This window comes from Puntigrus tetrazona, chromosome 25 (assembly GCF_018831695.1).
Source record: "Puntigrus tetrazona isolate hp1 chromosome 25, ASM1883169v1, whole genome shotgun sequence".
In the NCBI taxonomy this organism is placed as follows: domain Eukaryota; kingdom Metazoa; phylum Chordata; class Actinopteri; order Cypriniformes; family Cyprinidae; genus Puntigrus; species Puntigrus tetrazona.
This window is the reverse complement of record NC_056723.1, coordinates 7,964,427-7,987,977: the sequence shown is the minus strand read 5'-3', so window position 1 is coordinate 7,987,977 and position 23,551 is coordinate 7,964,427. Positions and strand designations below refer to the sequence as shown.

The 23,551-nt window shown below is 36.5% G+C and overlaps 2 protein-coding genes across 3 annotated transcripts in view; both read right to left on the bottom strand.

The window, feature by feature from the left end:
* Nucleotides 1–6,747, bottom strand: part of tead1a (TEA domain family member 1a) — a 38,731-nt gene extending 31,984 nt beyond the window's left edge. Inside the window, exons 1-2 of one of the 2 annotated variants that reach the window (XM_043227567.1) lie at nucleotides 6,561–6,747; nucleotides 6,145–6,245 (exon numbers count right to left, since the gene is read on the bottom strand). The gene's annotated coding sequence lies outside the window, so the exon portion shown is untranslated. The remainder of the gene's footprint in view (nucleotides 1–6,144; nucleotides 6,246–6,560) is intronic. The other variant, XM_043227566.1, reaches the window with a different exon arrangement.
* A 4,070-nt stretch (nucleotides 6,748–10,817) lies between these two features.
* Nucleotides 10,818–22,907, bottom strand: parvaa (parvin, alpha a). Its single transcript, XM_043228678.1, has 13 exons — nucleotides 22,635–22,907; nucleotides 19,491–19,580; nucleotides 19,321–19,391; nucleotides 19,123–19,225; nucleotides 18,842–18,982; nucleotides 18,230–18,345; nucleotides 16,826–16,884; nucleotides 15,900–15,919; nucleotides 15,545–15,606; nucleotides 15,400–15,468; nucleotides 14,117–14,218; nucleotides 13,643–13,715; nucleotides 10,818–11,754 (listed from the first exon to the last, which is right to left on the bottom strand). The coding sequence occupies exons 1-13, from the start codon at nucleotides 22,768–22,770 to the stop codon at nucleotides 11,678–11,680; spliced, it is 1,119 nt and encodes a 372-aa protein (XP_043084613.1). The 5' UTR covers nucleotides 22,771–22,907; the 3' UTR covers nucleotides 10,818–11,677.
* Between the last annotated feature and the right edge of the window lie 644 nt (nucleotides 22,908–23,551).

Genomic DNA, 23,551 nt, shown 5'->3' with positions numbered 1-23,551 from the left:
TTTTATTTCTGCGGAGGAACTATGCCAGAGAATCCTTCCTTAAAGAAAAAAAACATTATCTGAGGAAGACGTCTTGAAGATGCAAGAAATGTGAAGGGTCCTTAAGAAAAGGGCCGTGGATCCCATTCAGAAAGATATGCAAAGAAGCATCTTTAATCAGAAATGTTCAACCTTGTAATACATTTTCATCTCTATAACCTGGCATGTGCTTCAAACTAATTATTCGACATGGTGACGACCGAAGCGGGGGTCTTACGAAACATGCAAGTCTTTGAGAAACCAATCTAAAGATGTACTATCCATGGCTTCGTTCGACTGAACAGAAACTGCACAGCTTGGCTCGCTCGCTCCCCAGGTTATGACTTTATTCAATGCAATTTTGGAGGTCATACAAACTCGCTAATATCCAAGCGAAAATATGTCTGTGAATTGCACCGCATGGACTCCTAAGGGGCAGCGGGCATGTAAGCACTGTTGTTATTGCTTTCCCCGTGGCTATGTAATCCTCTCAACCAAGTGCTAATGACCCAAAAGTGACGGCTGGACTTCTGGAAAGTTATTGTTGAGTGGGCAGAGAAAGCTGGCTCGACCAAACAATAATGCTAGAAATGTTTTGCGCTCCCTTTTATTCAAATTTAGCAACAAGGAATCAGATGCAGCGAGTATAAAAGAATCGTATCTGATTTACACAACTATGGCATGTTCCAGAATCAATATCCTTTGTAGGTTATGGAACAATATTTCTAATCTTAATCTGCCCTTAATAATCAATGAGTGGTTGAGAACAATGACTAGTATTAAATTTCTGGTTGATACAGATAAGCTGATTATCATTTCCATTTTAAAGGCAGATTTTTACATTTTATACCATTTTGTCTATAAATATATATATATAGATAACTAGCCAACACAAACATTTCATATTACTTTGTCCATAAATTGCTTTCAAAGCTATAAGTGAATTTCAGGCATCACAAGAGTGTCATGTACAGTATAAAATTAGTTATTAATTTTAAGAACTAAAAATGTTTGTTAATAATTAGTATTGTTAATATTTTAAATGAGCGTTATGGCACAGGTGATTTAAAAGATTAGCAAATTAGTTTAATAAATATCAAAATTTTATATGTAAAATGTAAAAATTAATAAATGTAATAAAATTAAAAATATTTATAAATAAAAATAAATGTAGGCATCATAATAATGTACAGTAATGAAACATTTTGAGATTATCTAATAATTATATACAGTGTTATGAAATGATAAGTGTTACCCATACTTTTACTTAAAGGATGTGTATACTTTTGCCAGCTCTGTAGGTTTTATTATTTGTTTTTTTATCAGTTTTAACATTGGCTGATAACCGATAAAATTGACAATATTAGAATTTTATATTACTAAATAATAATAATAAAAAAACACACAAAAGAAATTTAAACACACAATTTTAATGCTATTAAAAATGTTATTTTCAGTAAACATATTTATTTTGTGTTCATCTAAAGATTATTTAACAGTATTAAATTTATATTTTTAAAAAAATAACTAAGTGAGATTAGATGACGGCAAAGGCCATTTAAAAATAAAAATAAAAGGAAATGATTATGCATAATTACATAAAATATAAATATATATATTTTTTTAATCCCTAAAAATACCTCTACAACAAAATTGAAATAAAAAAAAAAGTCAAACAAAATTATGCCGATAACCGATGTGGTACAATATCTTGTGCAACCCTAATTAAAACAAATGTTACATCACCCTATTAACGTTCATAAAAAAGACTGCCACAGATATTATCAGTCACCTCCACATTCCTAAAATCTAATTGGTTGCTATAGAAACACTAATTTAGGAGCATGTCCTACTTAAATGACCAAATTCAGTCACTACAGAGGCCAGAGGCCATGTAGAAAATCCACTTCCTTGAAGACGGTCCAGCAGCAGACCGGTATTGTGGGGCAGACATGTTCTGTGATCACTCCACAGGCTCCATTCTTCTAAAGCAGGCTATTTTTCGCTGAGTCAGACCCTGCTATTATCCGATGTCTTCCTGGGGTGCCACTCTCCCCACGCCGTCCCACAATGCCTCCTCCAGGAAATGGAAGAGACGACGTGTTCAAATAAGTGTGAGCTCCCGAGAAGCATGACCAGTGTTTGCTCATAACCTTTCCTGACCGTCCAGCAGGGGACAAATACATTTACTCCAAAGGGCGCCGTGAACCGCACTCGCTTCCTGATTTACCACAGACACGGTTTCGCGCAGAGAACACAGACGGTTCTTATAAACGCAGAAGAAAGTCTTTTCAAAACTCCCAGTACATCTGATCAAATCGTATCAAAACAGAATTGCTCGCCCTTTCTTGGCATCCCCTGAAATCCATCTAGGACACAGCGGTGTCTTTTTTTAATCTACTGTCCCAACAGGAAAAAGAAAGCTTTTGTGCTTTGTTTTTTGTTAGTTACGTTCAGGAGCAGGTTTCTTTTTGCCATTCGTTATGAAGGACGTATCCCATGATCTAGGTAACTGAAATGCTATTGAAACAGCTGCATAAACGGTAAACTGGATGAAATAAAGGGAAGGCAAACTGTGAGACCACCTCTGATTAATGCCGTACGGGAGGTGTTTAACTGGAACTCTGCGTTTGTGTCAGGAACTGACTCATTTAGTGACTGATTTCACTCTGACTCTCCCTAAGCTGTTGTTCTGGCGTTTTCACCGAGCCGAGGAAACATTAAAAGGAAAAACTGAATTTGTGATGATAAAATAACCTGCGCAAAGAAAAGCTCTTCAGTTATCAAAGCCATGATTTATACACACACACACACACACACACAGTATAAAAACATTATTAAAATGTTTTCCCAGAACATTTCCGCTGTTTTTAATTTGCTTTTATTCCGTCTCTTTTAAAGACATGACAAAACTCCTCTACGTTTTTACTTTAAAATGTATTTGGAACATATGTTTATTTCACACCAAGTGTACCGTAAATACCTTTAGATATGCAAATACACATAGATTGGAATAAAAAATTAAATAAATGCATTTTAAATATATTTTTACTAGGGTATATCTACCGGTTTGTCATTTTTTATACGGCATAATAAAACTTTTCCATATTCAATTTAGTTCACTCAAGATCCATCTGTCTGTTCCTCTCTTTGTGTACGCTTTACTTTGATAGTCCACTTTAGACATCTACTAACTCTAAGTAAATGCTGTCAACTAATTCTCCTTAATTTACAAACTCTCAGAGCCGACAGTTAAGAGTTAGCAGAATAAGTTGACATACACTTGTAAAGTTTCTGATAGTCAGTATGTTGTGGTCCCTTCAAAATAAAGTGTTAGAAGATAATAAGCAGGCAGTCTATTAATACTCTAATTACTGATAATTGACATGTAGTTGCAAAGTTACTTACAGTTAGTAGAATGCCTAAAGCGGGCTACCGAAATAAAACGTTACCTTTTTGTTTTTTATTTCTGTACACGTCTAATAATTTTGTTCTTCCAGGGACACTATTTCATAATCTATTTATTGTTTCTTTCCTATTAATTCAAATCAAGTAATCTGTTTGTCTGTATCTTTGTAATTTGTTCTTTTTTCTTCTTTCATAAACAACTTCACCCAAAAAAAAAAAAAAAAAAAAAATCACCCAAATCTCTCTTTGCTTTCCTGTTTTGTTTCTGAATTGTCTCAGCTTTTCCACCGACTAAATCCAGCAACAAGCTAGCTAAAAGAGCGTCAGCGATCATCCCGGGGCAGACGTGCTGACGTCAGTGGCAGAGTTCCAGTAAGGGTCTCTTTCTGGCCGTCCTTGGTCTCGTGGAGCGGTGGGCTGTGTGGAGAGAGCGGTCCTTTTGTGACAACAGAGTTTACCTCAGGGCACGGCGTGGGCCTCCTGCCGCCCCGGGCCACAGAGGACACCCTATTGTTCCTGTGTTCCCTGAACAAAGCCGGCCACCCGTGCCCCTGCTACACACAGTCCCACTGAGCCATTGTTCCGCTGACAAACTCTCAACCCAAATTTCATTACATATGAATTTTCCTTTGTCGCCCCTTCAGGCCCCCCTCTCGCGTTTTGCTCCGACAAATCTTTTCGGGTTTCGTATTCCACCCCTTCCCCAAACCAGTTATCATACAAGACTTGTGATTATGCATGCCGAAAGAAAAGGATGAAACGGCAAAGAACACATGTAACTCGCAAGACAAAATGTAATCTGGTCAAATTTAGCGCCAGTCGAAAGCCGAAAGCTTTTTTCCAGTCCACAATTTTCCAAACTTATATTTCCTCAAACAATACACATCATAAGCACCTGTTGCTTAAATCCTTGGCATCTTCGCCTCAGATATTTGTACTCGTTTCTAAAAGTACAGCAACGCTCAAAAAAACTAGGGATTATTTGTGCCCTTTCATTATAAAAAAAAAAAAAGTCTAAATATTTCTTGCTAATTTCGTGACAAACGTCGAGCTGAAAGTGTATTGAAAAACTCTCTAAAGAAATTTCCCCTCGGAATAAATCTAGTAGCCGCATTAAACCAAGTCTAATCAAGTACACAAAAATTGAAATTTATTTCCTGCTAAAAACTGTACGGTAAGCAAAGGTACATTAATTACAAGTGCCTAGCTATTGTACTTTGGCTATGTAAACACGGTCTCTCCCTCCCCAAACTTACTCAATCACCCTCTTTGCATAAAAAGACACGCAAAAGAAAAGACAAAATGCAACATAATGGTGTTGATAAGCTAAATTACCAGATAACATCGAGGCACACACAAGCCATATGGTGCCTCCACCACTATCGCCTGTTGCTGGCATAACAATGGAGTTGGCTAGACGGTGAGTGGCAGCAACAGTCAAACAAATGGCCGTTTCTCTGAATTAGCCCAGCGCCAGAATGAATACACACAGTTTAGCATCTTTCAGCCTACAGGTGCGCTTAAGTGGCAAACCAGATGTCAGCATGGGAGCGGGACTGTTTGTGGAGTAATTCAGCCGCTCCACGAGCCCCTGCTTCAATAACAGCGGGAACAATGAAGGGCCCCTTCCCCCATTTTCCCACAATCCCGTGCTCCCGGAGGAAGCCCTGTCTGCCGAATCTGGCACATTATTTTTTTCCCTCTTCTGACAAAGTTTCAAAAAGAGAAAACGGCTCAATTAACTAACTGCGTCAACTGGTACCCTCCTTCTGAAAGGTCACGTTACAAATGTTATACATAAACTTTATGATTTGGTTACATAAAAGAAAGGAAAACAAATGTTCGGGTCGCATTTATGCTTATAAATATGCCAGTTTCGGTTTCAAAATGAACACTTTAGACCATACAAGACACTTATTGGGTTCTGATTCAATTACATGAATGAAAACGGTCACAGATACCGTTTTTTACTACCGAGGTGCGTTGTTTTGGATTGTGAGAACCGGTGTTTCGGTTTTAAAAGGGTCTCTAGTCTGTTTACATAAGTTAAATAGACTTGCAAGTCAAAACAGCAACACAATAGTGAAGGGGGTCGATCTCATCTGAGACAACAAACCACTGTCAGACAGCAGTGGGAGAGGGGGGGACAACAAACAAGAAACACGCAAAACTAAAACGGTCTTCCTCTAAAGCGCTATACAAGACCTTTAAGTTAAAGTGCACATTCATTTATTAAGCTTAATAACAAAACATGCCAAATGAAGCCCTCCGAGACCAGTCAGTTAAAGTCTACATACTTTAAATTGAACTATATTGTAAAACAGCAATAAAGGCATCTCTCACATTCATAGTTTAACATGACTAACAGCACAGAATCTGTCCTGAAACGTGACAAACCGTGCTCAAAATGCTGTCTAGGCAGACTGGGCTTGGAAGCGGTCTCAGACCAGGCACTAATTTTAGTCCGAGGGCTTTCAAACGTCCAGATTAATTATTAACAGGGGCTGGACCATGGACTTTCTCCCTAATCCTTTATTTATGTACACAAAACTGGCGTTTTTCAGGAAAGCAAACGGGAGCGGGGTGTCGTTAGCTCGACCAAACATCCACAAGTCACTGATGTCACGCTAATAACCAGAAATCAATGACACTCATTCAGTCACGCCAGAAACATGAATCACAGCGCGAGGTTTGCCATTAAAGTAAATATGAACTTACTGTTACAACAAAACCGTGGTGAACCAGCCGGCACGGGTCGAAGGCAAAGTGTTTTCTGGACCTCCACAAGTGATGAAAATCTCTGCGGATGTTTGCACAATCTGCGAAAAAGGAAAACATGAATCATTTTATTCAACTGCCTCCTTCGGCACAGTGCGTTTCGGATTTTTTTTCCCTTTCGCGTTTATTTCTGTCATTTTTTAAAAACGCATTTTAAAAGCACAACCACTGTCCTCTTTAACGTTTACGTGTTCGTCTGTAACGCACGGCAGCGGACGCACAAAGTGTTAGCAAAACTAGCAGCAAAAACAAAACACGCCGGTTTTACACTTCAAAGCAGTTTTACAGAGAACATAAATAGAGTCTGTAACTTCGCGTCGCTTCTGACAACTTGGTACAATAAAGCGCAAACCTACCTCAGTGTTTGAAATCAGTCTCTGATGCTGAGCAGTCGGGTCGAGCGCGCGCTCCGGTTTATTTCCAGCTGATGACTTTTTTTCTTCTTCTTCTCGTCGGAGCGCGAGAGCTCGACTATTCCGCGTATCTAACAACGATGTGAAGTATGCGCGGAATGAGGGCAAGAATGAAATGAACGCGAAGAACTGAGTTCGCGTTGGGGGCGGGGCCGGAGTGACGCAACTCGCAGAACTCCTAGGAGGTGGGAGGGGCCTCCGCTGAGCTTTTGACTGGAGCGGACTCTTGATTCAGTGACTCGGATCTTTTGAATCCTTTCACTGCAGACTGAAGTGGCCTTTTTGAAGTCACGGAGTGGCTGAATCGTTTATTCAATTAAGTTTTTTTTCTCCTCAATATAATTTTTTTTTTCCAATTTTGGTATAACGGTCATCGAACTCTAAACAATATAAAATAAAATTCTCATTTTAGTCGTAGGAGTCAGTATATGACACATTTGTATTTTGTTCCCCCCAACCTTCATACTCGAAACAGTAGGTCAGAACTCTCAAATGTAACTTTTTCTAGCAGTCAGCACTTAAGCATGTGTGTCAGTGCAAGGAAATGAAGATTCTTTCTCTTGAAATATTAAAGAATAATAATTATATGTAGATATACCAAAGTAGAAGATTGGGGGAGAAGTTTGCGTGTTTAAGCTATAATGTCAACAATGTAATGATGAGTTTCTTGAAAGCTTTCGCTCGAAGCCAATGAATTGTTACATTCCCGCCTAAAGTGTTTTACACTTTCTCTCTCACACACACACACACACACACACACACACACACACACACACACACACACACAGTGTGTTTCAGAGAAAAGTCACTCAGGCATCTTGTTACATTTAGATTCATTTCAATAAGGTTTCCGCAGATGAATTTAGCCTACATTACATTCATTTACATTAGTCTACAATCTAGATATACACAATTTCCACTTGAAAAGCTTTCAGACAAGGGTTGTTAAGGCTGATAATAGAATACTCAATCATTATATGTACCATTGCCATCTTGTGGTAAAAACAGACAAAAGCTGTTGTCAAGGAAATGCTTTGACCGTTTCTAAACAAAACGCACACAATATTCAGAAACCCACTTTTCAGAGATTTAGTGGGGGGAAAACGCCTCACAAAAATTAACCAGTGAAGAATTTATTACCATGGCTACCACCAAATAAACTCGGGAGTACCATAGTTTAACCTTTTATGTTTGTGTTAACATTGTTCTTACAAAAAAAAAAGTTATATACACCTCATATTCCCTATGTTAAGGATAGTAATATAGTATTTTTTTTTGTGGTCCTTGAGGGTAGTCTATAAATCAAATATTATTAATTTTTTAAAATCTAAAATAGAAGAATGTTTTGTGAGGGGTAGGGTTAAGGTAAGGGGATAGAAAATATAGACTGTACAGTATAAAAACCATTTAGTCTATGGAATGTCTCCATAGAAAATAAAGTGTGTGTGCCTTCACTATTTTACAGATTTTTTTCTAAATAAACGAATTGATAATTTAACATAAGTGTGAATAACAGTAAGGTAAAAAAAAAATAAAATAAAATAAAAAGAGTCTTGATTTTGAAGGTTAGGGGAAAAAAAAAAACAAGCACTTGTTAAATGAGTAAAAATTTAAACATTACAAACACATCCAGCGAACACATTTCACAGTAATGGCAAACAAAAAGGGTAAACGTGAAAATCCTTGAAAATCAATATGTGCTTTTACAGAAGGAGAGAGCAGGAGCGAGATGAAGGGGTGTAATTAAATGGTCATATAATTGGATCTGGAGAACAAGCAATGAAGCAGCTTGTTAACTTGTTACTGTTACCCCGTGAGAGCAAGTCAGCGTGCCTGAGCCTGCCATTAGCAGAATGTTGTTCTCACATTCTATAGGGACGCAATCAAAAAACGGCACGAAAAGGAAACACAGAGGAACACCTTGAGAGTTTCTCTTCCTGAGAATGATATTTACAGAGAAAGGAGCACATGGGTCAAACAGAACGCGAATTGTTCTCGGTTTACGGCGTTCGGATTTGATTAAAACGTCTGTGTGAATCAACTAGTCAAAACGAGTATAAATGCTCTTTAGCAGATTGGAGGTCATGTCTTTCCTGTGAATGTTTTATAAACGGAGCCCTAAGAGGAATGTTTGATGTTCGGGATGAATGCTCTTCTACCTTTGATGTTCAGTTGAATTTCGAGCCACCGCAACTTTGAAAATCCACACACTAAAAGGTCCGACCCTTCAAGTGACACCGACAAAGACAGACGGGGCTCCGAAATCCCAACTCGGTAGGATCGCCGAACCCATAATTCGCTTTTTCCTTCGTTACTGTTGTCATTCTTAACCTTTAAAAATACAAGCACTCACAAAACATGTTAGTAAGAGCGACGATTAGGCAAACAAAAAAGTGAGAAAGATGAAGAGAGAGTCGAGAGAATTACAAAAAAAAAAAACACTAGATTAAGAGAGAAAGAACAAATGTCACAAAAAAAGACAGAATAATTGCAATCTAATGGTGGCGACGCAGCAATTCAGGACATTACGCATAGGTCAGTCAATTACCCAGGTTTGCTTTCCGTAATTTCCCCCTCAGATTACACAAATCACCTGCTTTTGTGATAACAGAAAGTCATAATATGTGAAAATTGCTTATGTTATATAATGCACTATTTGTAATGTTCTCTTCCGATATTTTAGGCAAACAGAGCTACATTACTGTATCAACCCATGTAACAGCTTTCGTTTTGTGCTACAGACGTAAGTGATATCCCAAAAATCTAATCCCATTCAAAGTCACAATTTTGCGCACTCCAGGGTGATTATGAACATGAAATTATCCAGCCATGGCTTCCTGTGTCACAGAAATGTAAATAGGAGGGCAAACAAAGCCCAAATTCCCTTAATCATCCACCTCAATGAGAAAAAAAAAACCCCCAAAAGAATATATTTCTGATGTGCAGCAAAAGATAATTCAGCTTCACAAATTAGTGATTTGGCTTTAAAGAAAAGAGCTAGAGACTAGATTCTACCAAATACTAACAGATAAAAATAAAAATATAATAATAAATAATAATAATAATAATAATAATAAGTGACTGGATAGGATATAAATCTATTGTACAGTTTCCAACTATACAATAATCAAAACACACACACACACACACACACAAAAAAAAATGGGTCACTGAGCACAAAACCAAGCTTCTGCCATCCATTTCAGTCCTTTGACCCGAACCCTGCAGAAAATGAGGTTAACTGCATAGAAGCAGCATCAACATGGAGCGGGGGATCTAAAGGGTCTGGAGAGATTCTGGGCGAAGGAACGGTCTCATCAGACATTATAGGCATTATATCAAATTTAGAGCTGTTAAACTGGCAAATGAGACATTTCAAAAAGGGTGCCGTTAATTGTGGCCGATGTGTATTAGAGAAAAACATTTAATATTTTCCTCCATTTTAAAATTCTTGTTATTTAGTAAAATGTTACATTTTTTGTAAATGTTTAAAATAAAAGATCAAAAGGATTAACAATAAAGCCGCCTTTGATCATATTTGCCAAGGGTGCACATATTTTTGGCCATGACTGTACATAAAAGACATTTTCTATAGAAAACCAGACACAAGAGTTTTCAGGCAGAAAAGTAATTTTCTGTAAAATGGAAGTCTGAAACTACTTTCTAAAAGCTTAAAAAAAAAAATCTATACAAGTTTAGAGCATCTCTCTTCTGTTTAAACCAACAGTATCTGTTCTTAGAGTGACTCAATTCAAGATGCTCACATCAAAATGTTTTTGGTATTTATTTATAAAAGGACAAAACAATCTACGGAGCTCGAGCACGGCGGTCTATGGAGCCAAACTGTTTAAGAGATCAAAATTAGGCCATCATTTTGTTTTGCTGCCATTTTGAAAGAATCCAATAAGAATGTTAAAGCGATTTTTCAAGCACCGCTTTCCCCGTGTGGGTGCGGATAGGTTTGAATGAAACTAAATTACCCCCAAACAGCCTTCCACTTAAATAAGGACAAAGAGAGACCATGTCTGCCGGTCATCCCTGCGGTATTTCGAACGCCGTAAGCATCTGTTCCACTGAGTCTATCAGTGACAAGACGACTTAAAGTACCCCGCTCGGCAGAGAGGGAGGAAATGGAATGGAAAGATAAAATCTGACAATCACAAAGGGTTAGATGATCATCCAAGTTTAATGTAGATTTTGTAACATTTTTCAGGTGGAGATAAAACATGGACATTGAATTTTACAAACGACTCCACTGCAATAACAACTGCATAGATAAAGTGTTTTTTAATAGTTTACACAAACACAAAAGTTGCACTGCTTTTAGTTTAAATACAATTTATTTTCCCAACAGCGATCCAAGTCACCGCGCTTTAAGACGTGAGAAAATAAATTAATAACGATTGGGTTTCCGAGTTCCTTAAACTGCGCCAGATGTGTGTGACAGCAGCACGCGAGTAAAAACATTTTTGGTCGATTCAGATAAGCTTTGCAAGTGCAGACAGTTATGAAAACGTAAATCAATACTAAGCCTTGACTTATTAAGATATGCGGTAAAAAAAAAAAAAAAAAAAAAAAAGCAACTCATTACAATTAAACTAATTATTTGGTCGAATATCCACTTGGAAACACAGCTGCCTTAAATCTAACACAGCTGCTAGGGTTGACTTCGTAAGAGAGCGGATGCTGTGAATCAAGATAAGATAGTGTTTTATGTGATATAATGTGTAGTGCAAGGATGCAAGCTAGGTATTTTCTCTCGTATGTCTGCTTTTCATACATTTCTAACCGATTATGACGCTATTTGCATTGACAGGTAAAAGGTAAAGTCATGCCTTCATTTGAGGAATGGAATGGCTTTATCAAAAACATTTAAATGCATAGCGTTCTTCTCTTTAGTGTTTTTACATCCATCTAGATGACAAGAAAAATACTTACGACAATTATTAGTCATATAAGAGTAGAGTGTCGCATGATATAACATTTAACAGCATGTTTTGTCTGTCAGCCTCATTAAAACTCAAAATAGCGGTCCGCATAGACATATTTCCCGTTTTAGATTATTCCACATGTCTGTACCTAGTGAAAAGGTTGTAAAGTACTCGCAGTGTCGATTTTAAGTCACAATTCACAATATCTGGAAAAAAGCAGAAGAAAAAAAAAAATTATTCATATTGCAATAGTGTTGCAACTGTTTTGGCCTGAAGAACTCTTGAGCAGCTGAAACGCGGATACCGCGCACAGTTTCTTCAGCCGCGGCACTTGTTTGGATTGATTTAAAGCATGAAGTGGATTTATGCAATGCTAAATAATGTACCTGACTCTTCAAGGACTCTGAACGGCACGCACAAACGCTTTTAACTTGAAAATCATTCAGCGCAACACACAGCCAAACAATACTTTGAAACACTATAAATATATAGTAGCGTATACGGAGCTGTATTTGTGTAGCATTATTGCATTTATCAGATCTCCAAAGCAACTTTGTATTCAAGGTAAGGTACATATTTGATCAGTTCTTGTTTCGCGGTTCTAGCGTTGAGCTCTACAGTTTCAGCTAGAGGAAGACTATATATTATGGATGCTGTATATGATTTATTGTATACTGTGAGCTGCTCATATGTTGAAATAGCTCCTAAAAGAAGGTATTTATTAAATTGCATCTTACCTCGATTATAATGACTTATTATAATCAATTGTAACTATAACATTAATAATTAATTGTATATTATTGTTCTTGCATATTAATAAACTATATTAATTACATATCAATTGTTAAGCAAGGGAAAAAACACTAGGTATTCTTAATTCAAATGAGCAACTACACATTCTTAAAGAAAGAAAAAGTTACAACTATTATGAGAAAAAAAACACTTAATGAAAATGTTATTTTAATTAAAAAAAAATTACTTTAAGAAAAGAAAATGATTCATGCAATATACTTTTTATAATGCTGCTCAAACGTCAGTAAGATTGTAATGTAACTTAATGTAACTTAAGCACATCAAGGCTGTATTTATTTGATCAAAAATACAGAAAAAAACCCTGGAAATTTTGAAATATTTTTGCAAATCCCATTCGTAGTTTCTTATTATAATATTCTTTAAAATATTATTTATTTCTATGACACAACACTGAATTTCTCAGCCATTTTCTCAGCTTTTAGTTGTTCATTCTATATGAATTATTTTCAGTGTTGACACTTCGTACGCTGCTTAGTATTTTTTGGGAATCTGTGATACTTTTTTTTTTGACTGATGAATAAAACGTTAAAAAGAACAGCATTTATTCAAAAATTCACTTTATCCATTTAACACATTTCTGCTAAGTATTATTATTATTATTATTTATTTTTTTTACTGACCCCATACTTTTGAATGTTGCATAATTTTGTATATTGCAACACAAAGTTAAATAGAATCTATTCAAAATAAAATTTCTATTTACCAAGGAATGCTAAAAAAAAAAAATAGCATCACAGGTCCCTAAAAATATTAAGCACCACAACAAGTTTCCAACACTGATCATAAACCAGCATATTAAAATGATTCATGATGATCATGTGACACTGAAGACGAAAGTAATCCTGCTGAAAATTCATTTTTGTCTCATAGGAATAAATAAAATTTTTAGGTGTCTTAAAATAGAAAGCTGTTATTTTAAAATGCAATAATATTAAGGTTATAATTTCTCTTTATTTAAATAGATACAGCCATGATAAGCATAAGGATCCTCTTTAAAAAAAAAAAAAAAAAAAAAAATGTAATCTTACTGATCCTAAACTTTTCAACAACAGTGTATTTATTGTATAACTTACATTTACAACACAAGCCAGGTCAAAAAAAGCTTTTAATTTATTTAAAAATGGCTTGGTTATCTCTGAAACTTAAGTCAAGTATAAAAGAGCAACACTTGCAAATTGGGAAAGTATCCAAGTGCAGTTCTGACCAGACAAACTTTTTTTTAAATGGCCCGTCAACCACACTTACAATGACAGGATCAGGAGCAAACAAAGCCATAATTACCCTCAGGCCTGGGTTTGGGCCTCTCCAAGCCACCGTCCTGCATCAGCTCAAAGGAGAAAGACACATTATGAACCTGCAGGTAAAAAAAGAAACATATTGTGACACCTTGTACAAAGTAACGCGTTTATAAAAAAAAAAAAAGAAAAAAAAAAAAAAAAAAGTGATTTCCCCAAACTGGACTGTAGATGGACCTAAAGCAGTTATCTCTGAAATCCACACAACAGCACTGGATATTAGAAGGAAGCTACACATCGCCCCACTTATCCGTTTCCTGTGCAGAGGCAGATTACAGATGCATCCTGGTGCGACATGCCCATTTGGCAGAGGCCGGGCCTTCTGGATGTGACCCAGGTGAGCAGCCTGTACTCTGGGCTGACTGTCAACACCACCCCCTCTCAGTGACACTCAACACAGCACACCAGGGTGGCTTTCATACTGAAGCACGCTAACCGCAGACGTGCTGCTAATTTATACCTTTTGGTCGAAATTCTCAGGTGTCAGAAAGAAGTTGTAGAGGGGGACGAAGTATCCTTCCAGAAGTCCCATCAGCAGGACCAAATACACACCGTCTGCAAACTACAAACACACTTCAGTCAGAACAACAGTCCAAAACGACGCTAATTTACCTAACACACAATCCTGACGCACTAGAACTACTTTTATTCAGCAAGGAGGGATTTGACCTTTCCATTTCAAATACAGCATCAAGTTCTCACAAAAATATTAGGTTATAATAAAAAGAAAAGCAGCAAATTTCTTCTTAAGCAGCAAATTTCTGAAAGGTCATGTGACACTGAAGACTGACTTAGCTGCTGAAAATTCAGCTTTTGCATCACAAGAATAAATTAGTTTCAAAATTTGAACCATTTCACAAAATGACTATTCATCTCAAGTGCAGCCTTGGTAAGCATAAGAGACTTTTATATTACAATTTATATAGCATTTATTTACATTGTGTTTAGAATATTATAGAATTTTATATTAACAGGAAATCTTATTGATTAAAATATATTAATGCATGTAATATTTGGCTTTGTAAGCAGTCAAGAAAAGAAGAATATCGACTTTAAAATGTAGCCTTGCGGTCCGAGGTTACATATATTTTAGATGAGATTTATGCATCATCTGATAATAAATCAAACCAAATAAATAAACTTTCTATTTCTATATAGTTTGTTAGGACAATATTTGGCCAACTATACAAAAATCTGGAATCTGAGGGCGCAAAATAATGTAAACATTGAAAAAAATGGCCTTTAAAGTAGGAAACTTACAAAATATTATCATTGGACATGATGTTTACTAAATATCCCAATGTTTTTTTGGCATAAAAGAAAAATCAATAATTTTGACCCATATAATATATTGTTGGCTATTGCTACAAATATATACAAGCTATGTTTTGTGGTCCGAAGTCACATATTTACAAACAAAGCTAAAGCATGGATTAGAAATGTAAAATATAGAGTAGATACCGAATTAACTGCTTTAAATAAAATTTTTATTAAATACCAAAAATTTTATTAATTTTTACTTCTGTATTCATTTTGAAGTTTGAAAGCTTAAGTTTCCATGCAATTCCATGTAAAAGTGTGCACAGTGAGTCAGACAGGTTTGTATCATAATTAAAAATAACAGAATGATAATTTCACTTCATTTATTGCTGTTGCTACCATTATATTAAAAGATTTCTCCTGGCTTATCGCTTTTCGTTTACCGCAGTCACAATATATTTATTGTGCTGATCCATGCGTTACCTGCGTGTCCAGTTCAGCTACTTCCAAGTTCAGTTTATTCAGGTGTTTGTTCACAAAGGTGATTAGAGTCTGCAAAAAACGGATGCACGTGTGCTCAGGCTTGTTTAAAAATGTAGATTCGGCTAATTTTTGGTTTCTTTCATACCTTCTTCACCACATTCAGCTTGTCAGGAGCATGATCAAACAAGGTGTCAAACGCGTCACGCTCTGAATATAAGAAAACATCAATTAATGAGAATCACAATAATAAACACTGGCAAAAGTTTGGGGTTGGTAAGCTTTTTAAGTGTTTTTTGGAAAAAAAAGCCCTTTTTTAAGGAAATTTTAATACGTTTTCTATGATAAATAGATCATAGTTCAAAATAAAATGATTAATTGGAAACGGAAATCATATATGTTAAAATTATAAAAAGTCTTACTTTTAATTTATTGCAACCTTGACGCATAAAATAAATTTAAAAAAACTAACCCCAAACAGTAATAAAATTAAAAACACTTACCGTGCCTGCCAGATAATGCCCTATGAACATAAACAAAAAAAACAACATCAAATAATGATTGAAACCTTGAATTATGACTACACCTAGTTCCAACACCCACATGTGGTCAGAAAATCATAACCCATCATGTAATGCTAAATTACTCTATAAAAACAGTACTAATTTAATAACTACAAATTCATTAGAAACTCTCAAATAAATATATTTCCTGAAATGGAATATACTGTACATATACATATACATATATACACACATATATATGCATTTAAATGGACTTTTATTTATTTGTTTGTTTTATATTGTGTAAAATTGTAATTAGTGTTTTATCAGCAAGAATTTTATTAATGCAAGCTAGGCATTCCGTTTATCTCCTGTACACAACATGGGGGGGGGTCATTCATCTCTCTTAATTCTACGGTTATTGAAAGCCAGGCAGAAAAGGCGGCTGCCATCTGAGTGTGTGGAAGGGTGATCAAATTGATCGGGCAAGTCTGGGACAGCCCTGGACAGGGCTTCCTCCCCATGAGGCCCCCTCCTCCTCACTCTCTAATCACTCCTGCCAGCCATCAGCCTGGGCAGCAGCAGCTACTGTGTGTGTGATAACAGCCTCAGGAAGTATTCCACAAACACACACATACACGTGCAAAAACACACACTTATCTTCCCAGCTGCCAGGTGCCTGCTGGACCACTATACAGTCAGCTGTGCACATATGTGTGTGTGTGTGTGTGTGTGTGTGTCCACACAAAGGGTGACGAAACAGTGCCAAAGCTAATCCAAACGCCATCTTGTAATCAGGGATCTACCGCATAATGATTGAAACGTATGAAAGGAATCATTACAAAAGATTATTAAACCCTGATATCGACACCTTTATTAACATATGGAGGTGACATCTGGAAATAAGGGTTGCGGCGTTGACATACTCTGTATTGCCAGTGATCTTCTCCATAACCTGGCGGGATTGAAGAATGCCCTCTCGTTTCTAAGGGAAAGAAAAAAAAAATTTAAACTGAATATGAAATTGAAAATATGAACAGAAGCCGGAAATCTCCAGAAGACATTAACTGCTATCGTTTGTCCTATTAAGATATCTATTATGAAAAAAAATATGAGTTCCTCTAGTCAGGCATGACAGGAGAAATACAAGATGACGAAGTCTGCGAAAACATTTTTCTCATCTATCCTCCTACACGATAAATGTATAAATAAAAATTAATTAATTAATACAAAAGATATGCTACTCAGTTTGAAGTTTTTTTTCTTAGTATGAAAATATAATTTCCTAATACAGTACTTCCAAATATTCCTTTTCTATATTAAGGACTATAGATAGAGGACTCAGAGGACTATAAATATTGTTTTTTGATTCAACATTGCATAGAAAGCAAATGAGAACATTAAAATTTTACTAGCATCAGCTACTTGAGCTAATTAACTTTATAAATGGAGGCTAACTGACTGTAACCTTTCATATTGAAATTCAATAACAAAAGAAAGCTAGTAAATATTGGATATAATCATGATAATTTTATATATTTTAATATAGCAAGGAAATACTGAATGAAAGCAAGAAAAGAAAAAATATCAGCTAAAAACACTGACTTCAGTGAGCTAGCATCAATTACTGAAGCTAACTGAGGACCTTCCACATTTAAAGTCAGAACAAAGCACAAAATAATATTTATTGCCATTAGTATTGATTTAATAGCCAAGTTAAGCAGAAAAACTGAACGGAGAAAAAAAAGACAAAATTACAAATGGCATCAATCAATAAATTAATATAGCTTATTAGCAGGGTTGCCAGGTTTTCACATCAAACTCTGACAATTGCTACTTAAAAGTAGCCCATTCGAGTTTCGATGGGGGTCTCCAGTTAAAAAAGAAATTGTGTTCTGTGAGGTAAAAATACATGCGTTAAAGCATGGCAACATGGTTAAAGTAGCCAGATTCCACGGGAAAAATGTGGACTTGGCAACACTGCACATTGGCGTTCATCTGCATTTCCTACTCAGATTTGGGGGTTTTTTCTTCAAAAGATATGCTTTGACAAAGATCCCAGTCGAAAAAAACCCTGAGCATATAGTGATTAGGTATGTTTTGAAGCTGGGATGCTTGTTTAAGTTGGTCTTTTGCTGGTTTTGCCATTTTTTCTAAGTCAAAAACAACAGTAGAAACCTTTCTGTGTGATTTTGTGGAGATTTATCTTACGAGTTTACCAGAGTGTTTCAAACGCAAACATTACTCGCCTGATGTCATCTAATTCTAGCTTCATAAAAAAGACTTATTATCAGTTAGAGAACTTTATAGTCTACAACAGAGGTACGTACCTGGACCACAACCACCTGAATGGACACATGGTCAGGGAGGCGAATGGGTGCTCTGAAGTGCTGTGAGAGCGCAACCAATAGGTGAAGGATGGCCACAATACTCTTAGCATGAACCGCTAGTAAATGGTTTTAATTTTTTAAAAAAAAAGAGAGAGAGAAAATGCATTGAATTACATGAATTAATACCAGTATTGGCACAAAACAAGCTGAGATGTAGCTTCAGCTCTGTGAATTGTTACTTGAGGAGACAGGAATGATGCTCGCCTACATTTAATATGAAAATCAATAGCGCATAAATCTGCCTGCCTCATAAAACACAATAAAAAGACCTGCAATCTCTTTAGTGTCTCTTCCACGTAAGTGGAGCAATTGAAATCCACTAAAAGACACCGTTACATCACCTTCAGTGTTTTCCAAGTCTTTGAAGCTCTAAGCTATGAGAAACACCCATCAATAAGGTTTAAAACAGACGTTACTTTGCCATTTTGTGCACCACAGCATGTCTAAGTAGACCCTTTAAGACTCACTGTCCAATACAGGTCCATGTTTAACAGTGCATAAGGCTTGTCTTATTTAGCTTGAATGACTCATGTTGGAGCTCTAGGGACCTACAGTCGACGTTCCACTTGATGCTCCTGGTGGAGACCTTCAAAGCGTCATTGATCCTCTCCAGAACCGTCTGCAGCTTTTGTTTCTGGGCAATCTCAGATTGAGTCACCTCTGCAACGTTCAGCTTCTCACCTTCAAGCTTTTCTACGGGATGGAAACACAAGGCCAACATAGAATAGGACATCGGAGAACATCCCGAGGAGTTCAGGTAGAGCTCTCCTGGATATTTACTCAAATATAACCAATAAACAGTAGCCATGTTCTAAAACAAACAGATGCTTTACCAAAGAGCTTCTGGAGAACCTGTCCATCATAAAGATCTTCAGCCAGGTCCTTCACAATGATCCTTTCCCCAACCAAAACATCGTTGATCCAGTCGATGAGCACCTAATTTGGGTATAATCATGGGCGTACAGGTTTGGAACGACATGACGGTGAATATATAACGACTGAAAACAGCATTTTTGGTTTTATACACAAACCTTCATGAGTTCCTGGAGTTTTCGGTCATTTTTTGAGTTGGGGTCCACCATGGTGCGGACTTCATTTTCCTCTGTGACGACGAGAAAGAGACCGGCAGGAGGAAGGTGTAAGGACGTATTATTAACCTGAGCGAGCATCAATTGAATAATGAGGTTACGGGTTCACCTACCTAGCATGATGTCCTCAGGATGAAGCTCAAAAGGTGTGGGACTCAGGGGGAGATTAATGGCATTCATCCCCTCCTCCTGCAGCTCAGATACTATGGGATACAGGACACATTGGGTGAGAGATGACAAATTATTTCTGAATAAAAAAAAAAGAAACAAAGAAAAGAAATTGAGCAGGGGTTTTTTGGCTTCATAGTATTGTGGTTATACAAGTGGTTGACGATATGTTCATTTGCCTTGTTAGAATATAATGAGAAACCATTTTACTTCTGTAACCTGACATAAAAGTAGTTCATTTTAGGTATGGGGTAGGATTAAGGGATCTAAAATACAGACAGCTGAATATGGCACTAATATGTGGTTTAGTACTAATTAACAGCCAATATCTAGTAAGATGCATGCTAAAACAAAGATTTCTATTTCAAATAAATGTCGAACTATGGACTCATCATCAAAGAATCCTAAAAAATGTTTCCACAAAACAATCAAAAGGGCATTAAAATGGAAACCAATTATTAAAAGTGATAAATATTTCACAGTAGTATCGTTTTTACCGGCATGTTTGATAATGAGAATAAGAAATGTAGGTAGGACTTTAGTATGATAACAGCTTTTATTATTAATTAGTTGCTTATTAGCATCCCTATTAATAAAATTAAAGTAAAAATTCTGCATGAATATATTCTACAACCCTAATTATACCCAATACCTTAACTAACTAAATATTAATAAGCAGCAAATTAGAAGTCTGAGGTGCAAGTCATAATTAATGGTCTGTTAAAACAAAGTTGTATAAATAAAGTGAAACCAATAAATAAAATCTTACTGTCTTTTAATCAGTGCTGTATATTTCATATATAACAAAATAGTGAATAATTAATAAATATGAAAAAAAAAAAAAAAAAAAAAGTAATTGTTAAAATACATAAAATTGTATTCAGAAATACAGAATATTAAATGAAATATCAAGTAATTAAATACAGACATCAGGATGGCTTTCATTTTTTTCCTGCTTGGCCTAATAAGCAACCACCACAGACGCCAAAAACACCTTAGCAACCGCATAGCAACACCCTGGCAAACCACCCACGACAACCTAGCATTACAGTTAACATTTTCAGAACAAACTGTAAAAATGCATATATTTATTAGACTTTTTCAGTGAAATTGAAGGCATCAACATTCTCAACATCCTCAGAGAAACAACCCAGCATGCATCGCAGTCTACGGAGCTGATTACAGGGATGCGAACATCCTGTGCTGGATTCCAGAGGCCTCCCATGGAGGACGATATCCTATTAATCAACACCCTCTCGACCTCACGCACAGCTGCTCTCCTGCTGCTGCTTCTCACTGACGTGGAGACGCATGCAACCCAGCGGCACGACAAAGACCTCATGTATCTTGTACTAGGGTGAGAGTTAAAGTTAACGTGAGCGACTGGATGGATGTTACTATTTAAACACCCGAGAAATTGCCCAGTTAACTAAACCTCCAAAAGAAAGTCCTGTTTGTACATTGCATTTTTGTCCTTTTTGAAGCTTCAGCTGGCATTGCTTTGTATGAAAAAAGCTACGTTGTGGTTGTCATCCTGCACGCTTTTAATTCAGATTTTCAACCATATATAATAATAAACAAATGCACTGCCTCTTGGGTACAAGCCACAAAATATTCCTCATCAAATCATACATCAATTACCCATCCAGATCAGTTTTCGTCATGTGTGGGCGAATAGAAGACTAGAGAAACAGACAGCAAGAGTATCAATAAGGCTCAGCTGCTTATTCCTCTAATTCAGCCTAGCGAGTACTGATGGACGCCACGCAATCATTGCAGAAGTGCACTCTGGGAATCGTGCGAACCCAGAAGAAACACTCCAACGTAATGGGCAGAAGCACACCGCCTAATTTACTTACCCTGGATAAGACTACAACAACAAGACTAATATATTTTTATTTGTTAAGGATGCGGCTCGCTATAACTTGTCAGGATTATTGCATATCGTAGCCTAGAGCCGCAGCTGTTTTTGTTTTAACGCCGAGATGGCTCTCATTCCTGTACAATCTTAAGCCCAAAGCAGAACTAATACCTTACATGGTAAGAAGAACATTGCCAAAGCTGAAGACAGCGCTCAAGAACACTTTACAATGTGCCAACGTGTGATTTCAGGTCTATAAACGGCTGATTAGCGTTTCTCGAGACTGTAGTCTTGAGGTTTTTGTCAGAACGATTTGATGACTCAGACATTTTTAGGTGTGGTTAAATACTTTGAGAGATTTGTATAATCATGTCTCCGAGGTGCATACTTTTAAGTGCTATTTGCCAAAATGGTGGGACACACACACACACAAACAAATCTCTTACTAAAAGGTAAAGTCTTAACTGAACAGCTATTCGTGATTGTGACATGTCTTCGACGTCAGTGGGTCATTGAGTAATGTACAGTCCAGTTCATCAGTGCCAGTCAATGGCTACCGTCAACTGGTTAGGGATTAAAACTTAAAACTTTCTTCAAAGCATCTTTTTTGTGCACAATAGAAAGAAGAAACTCAGGTTTGGAACAACTTAAGGGTTATGATGTAAATGATTAGACACTTTTTTTTTATCCCTTTAATGAGAAAAACCCCATATATATATTTTTTACCTTACATTTATTTGTACTACTTGTGCTACTCAAAAAAGCCCTACAAGATGGACATCAAAAGAAACCGTTCTCGATTCAACGAATCGATTCAGCTGAGTTTGAGAACAGCGAGAACCGAATGAGTTCGATACGCGAACGAATCGCTCAGACCACTTATGTAAAGCGGTTTATTAAAAAGATCCGACTCAAAAGAACGATTCGCCGCCGAATCGAACATCGCTAGAAAACCGCACAAACTTTGGAATGTAAACATTACAATTCTCGCCACATTAAAACATCCGTTATCGTTTTTTCTCGGGTTTTGAAGTACATACGAGGGATGGAGATGCTGACCGTGTGAATAAACGTACCCCTGCGCCCAAACAGTTGGAGGAGGGAATTTTTCAGACTTCTGAAGAAGTTGTGCATTAACTTGAGGACTTCAGATCAAAACCGCCATGACCGGCTCGTTTGTTTGATATTTAAAACGTAAATAATACAGCGTTTTAAACTCTTTCGCTACCTTCTTTCGCCTTTTTTCTCCTGGCCAGAGTCCCACCAAGTTTGCCCAGAAATGAGTCATCTTTCTTTCTGGAGGACGGAGACTTTGGAGTTGGCGACTTTGGAGAGGACGGAGATTTCTGCGGGGAAGACGCCATCGGTTCAAACAAACGATCAAGGTCAGAAAAGTGTAAATAATACGCGATTTCCCCCGCTGAGGGAGTGAGTAAAATCCCAGGAACAGGAACGGAAACGGAATTCCAGCTATTTGCCCAGCCTTCTAAAACGTGCTTCCCTTGTCCTTTGATCCCACCCTCTTTTCCAAAGGGAGTCTGCTCAGAAAGTTTTTCGTAGTGAGCTGGAAATATTGTTTTATTAGTCAATTTTATTAGTACTGCCATGAGATATTAAGTGCCGAATGTAAAACAGTGCAAACAAAGAAAATAAAAATTACGTTTTTTTTTTGTTTTTTTTTTACCATTTAATATTTTAAATGAAAATGTATTTTTATACTTTTCAAATGTTAATATTTTGTATCTTGATGTATAGAAATTTTTTAAAAACATTTTGCTGAATTATTTATACTTAATGTATGTTGGTATATGTAGAGACTAAAATTTGTATTTATTGTATTTTATACTATACAGAATCTTAAAACACACTCAAAAACGTTATTATTTTCAGTGTTATCATGTGTACATTTACAGAAATTAAACATTCAAAATTATATATGTTTGATTTTTTTTTCTGGAGACAATTAAGAGTCCATTCATTGTTTTTGCATTTATTAAATAAATTACACAAGGCAACAGACAGACAAAAATAAAACCAGAGCCCTTTGTACTCCATCTTAAGCACATCTTGATTCTTGAAAAAAATTATGGTTTTACTTTAAAAACAGCATCAGTTTAAGATCAATTAAGAAATCGCGTTCATCGC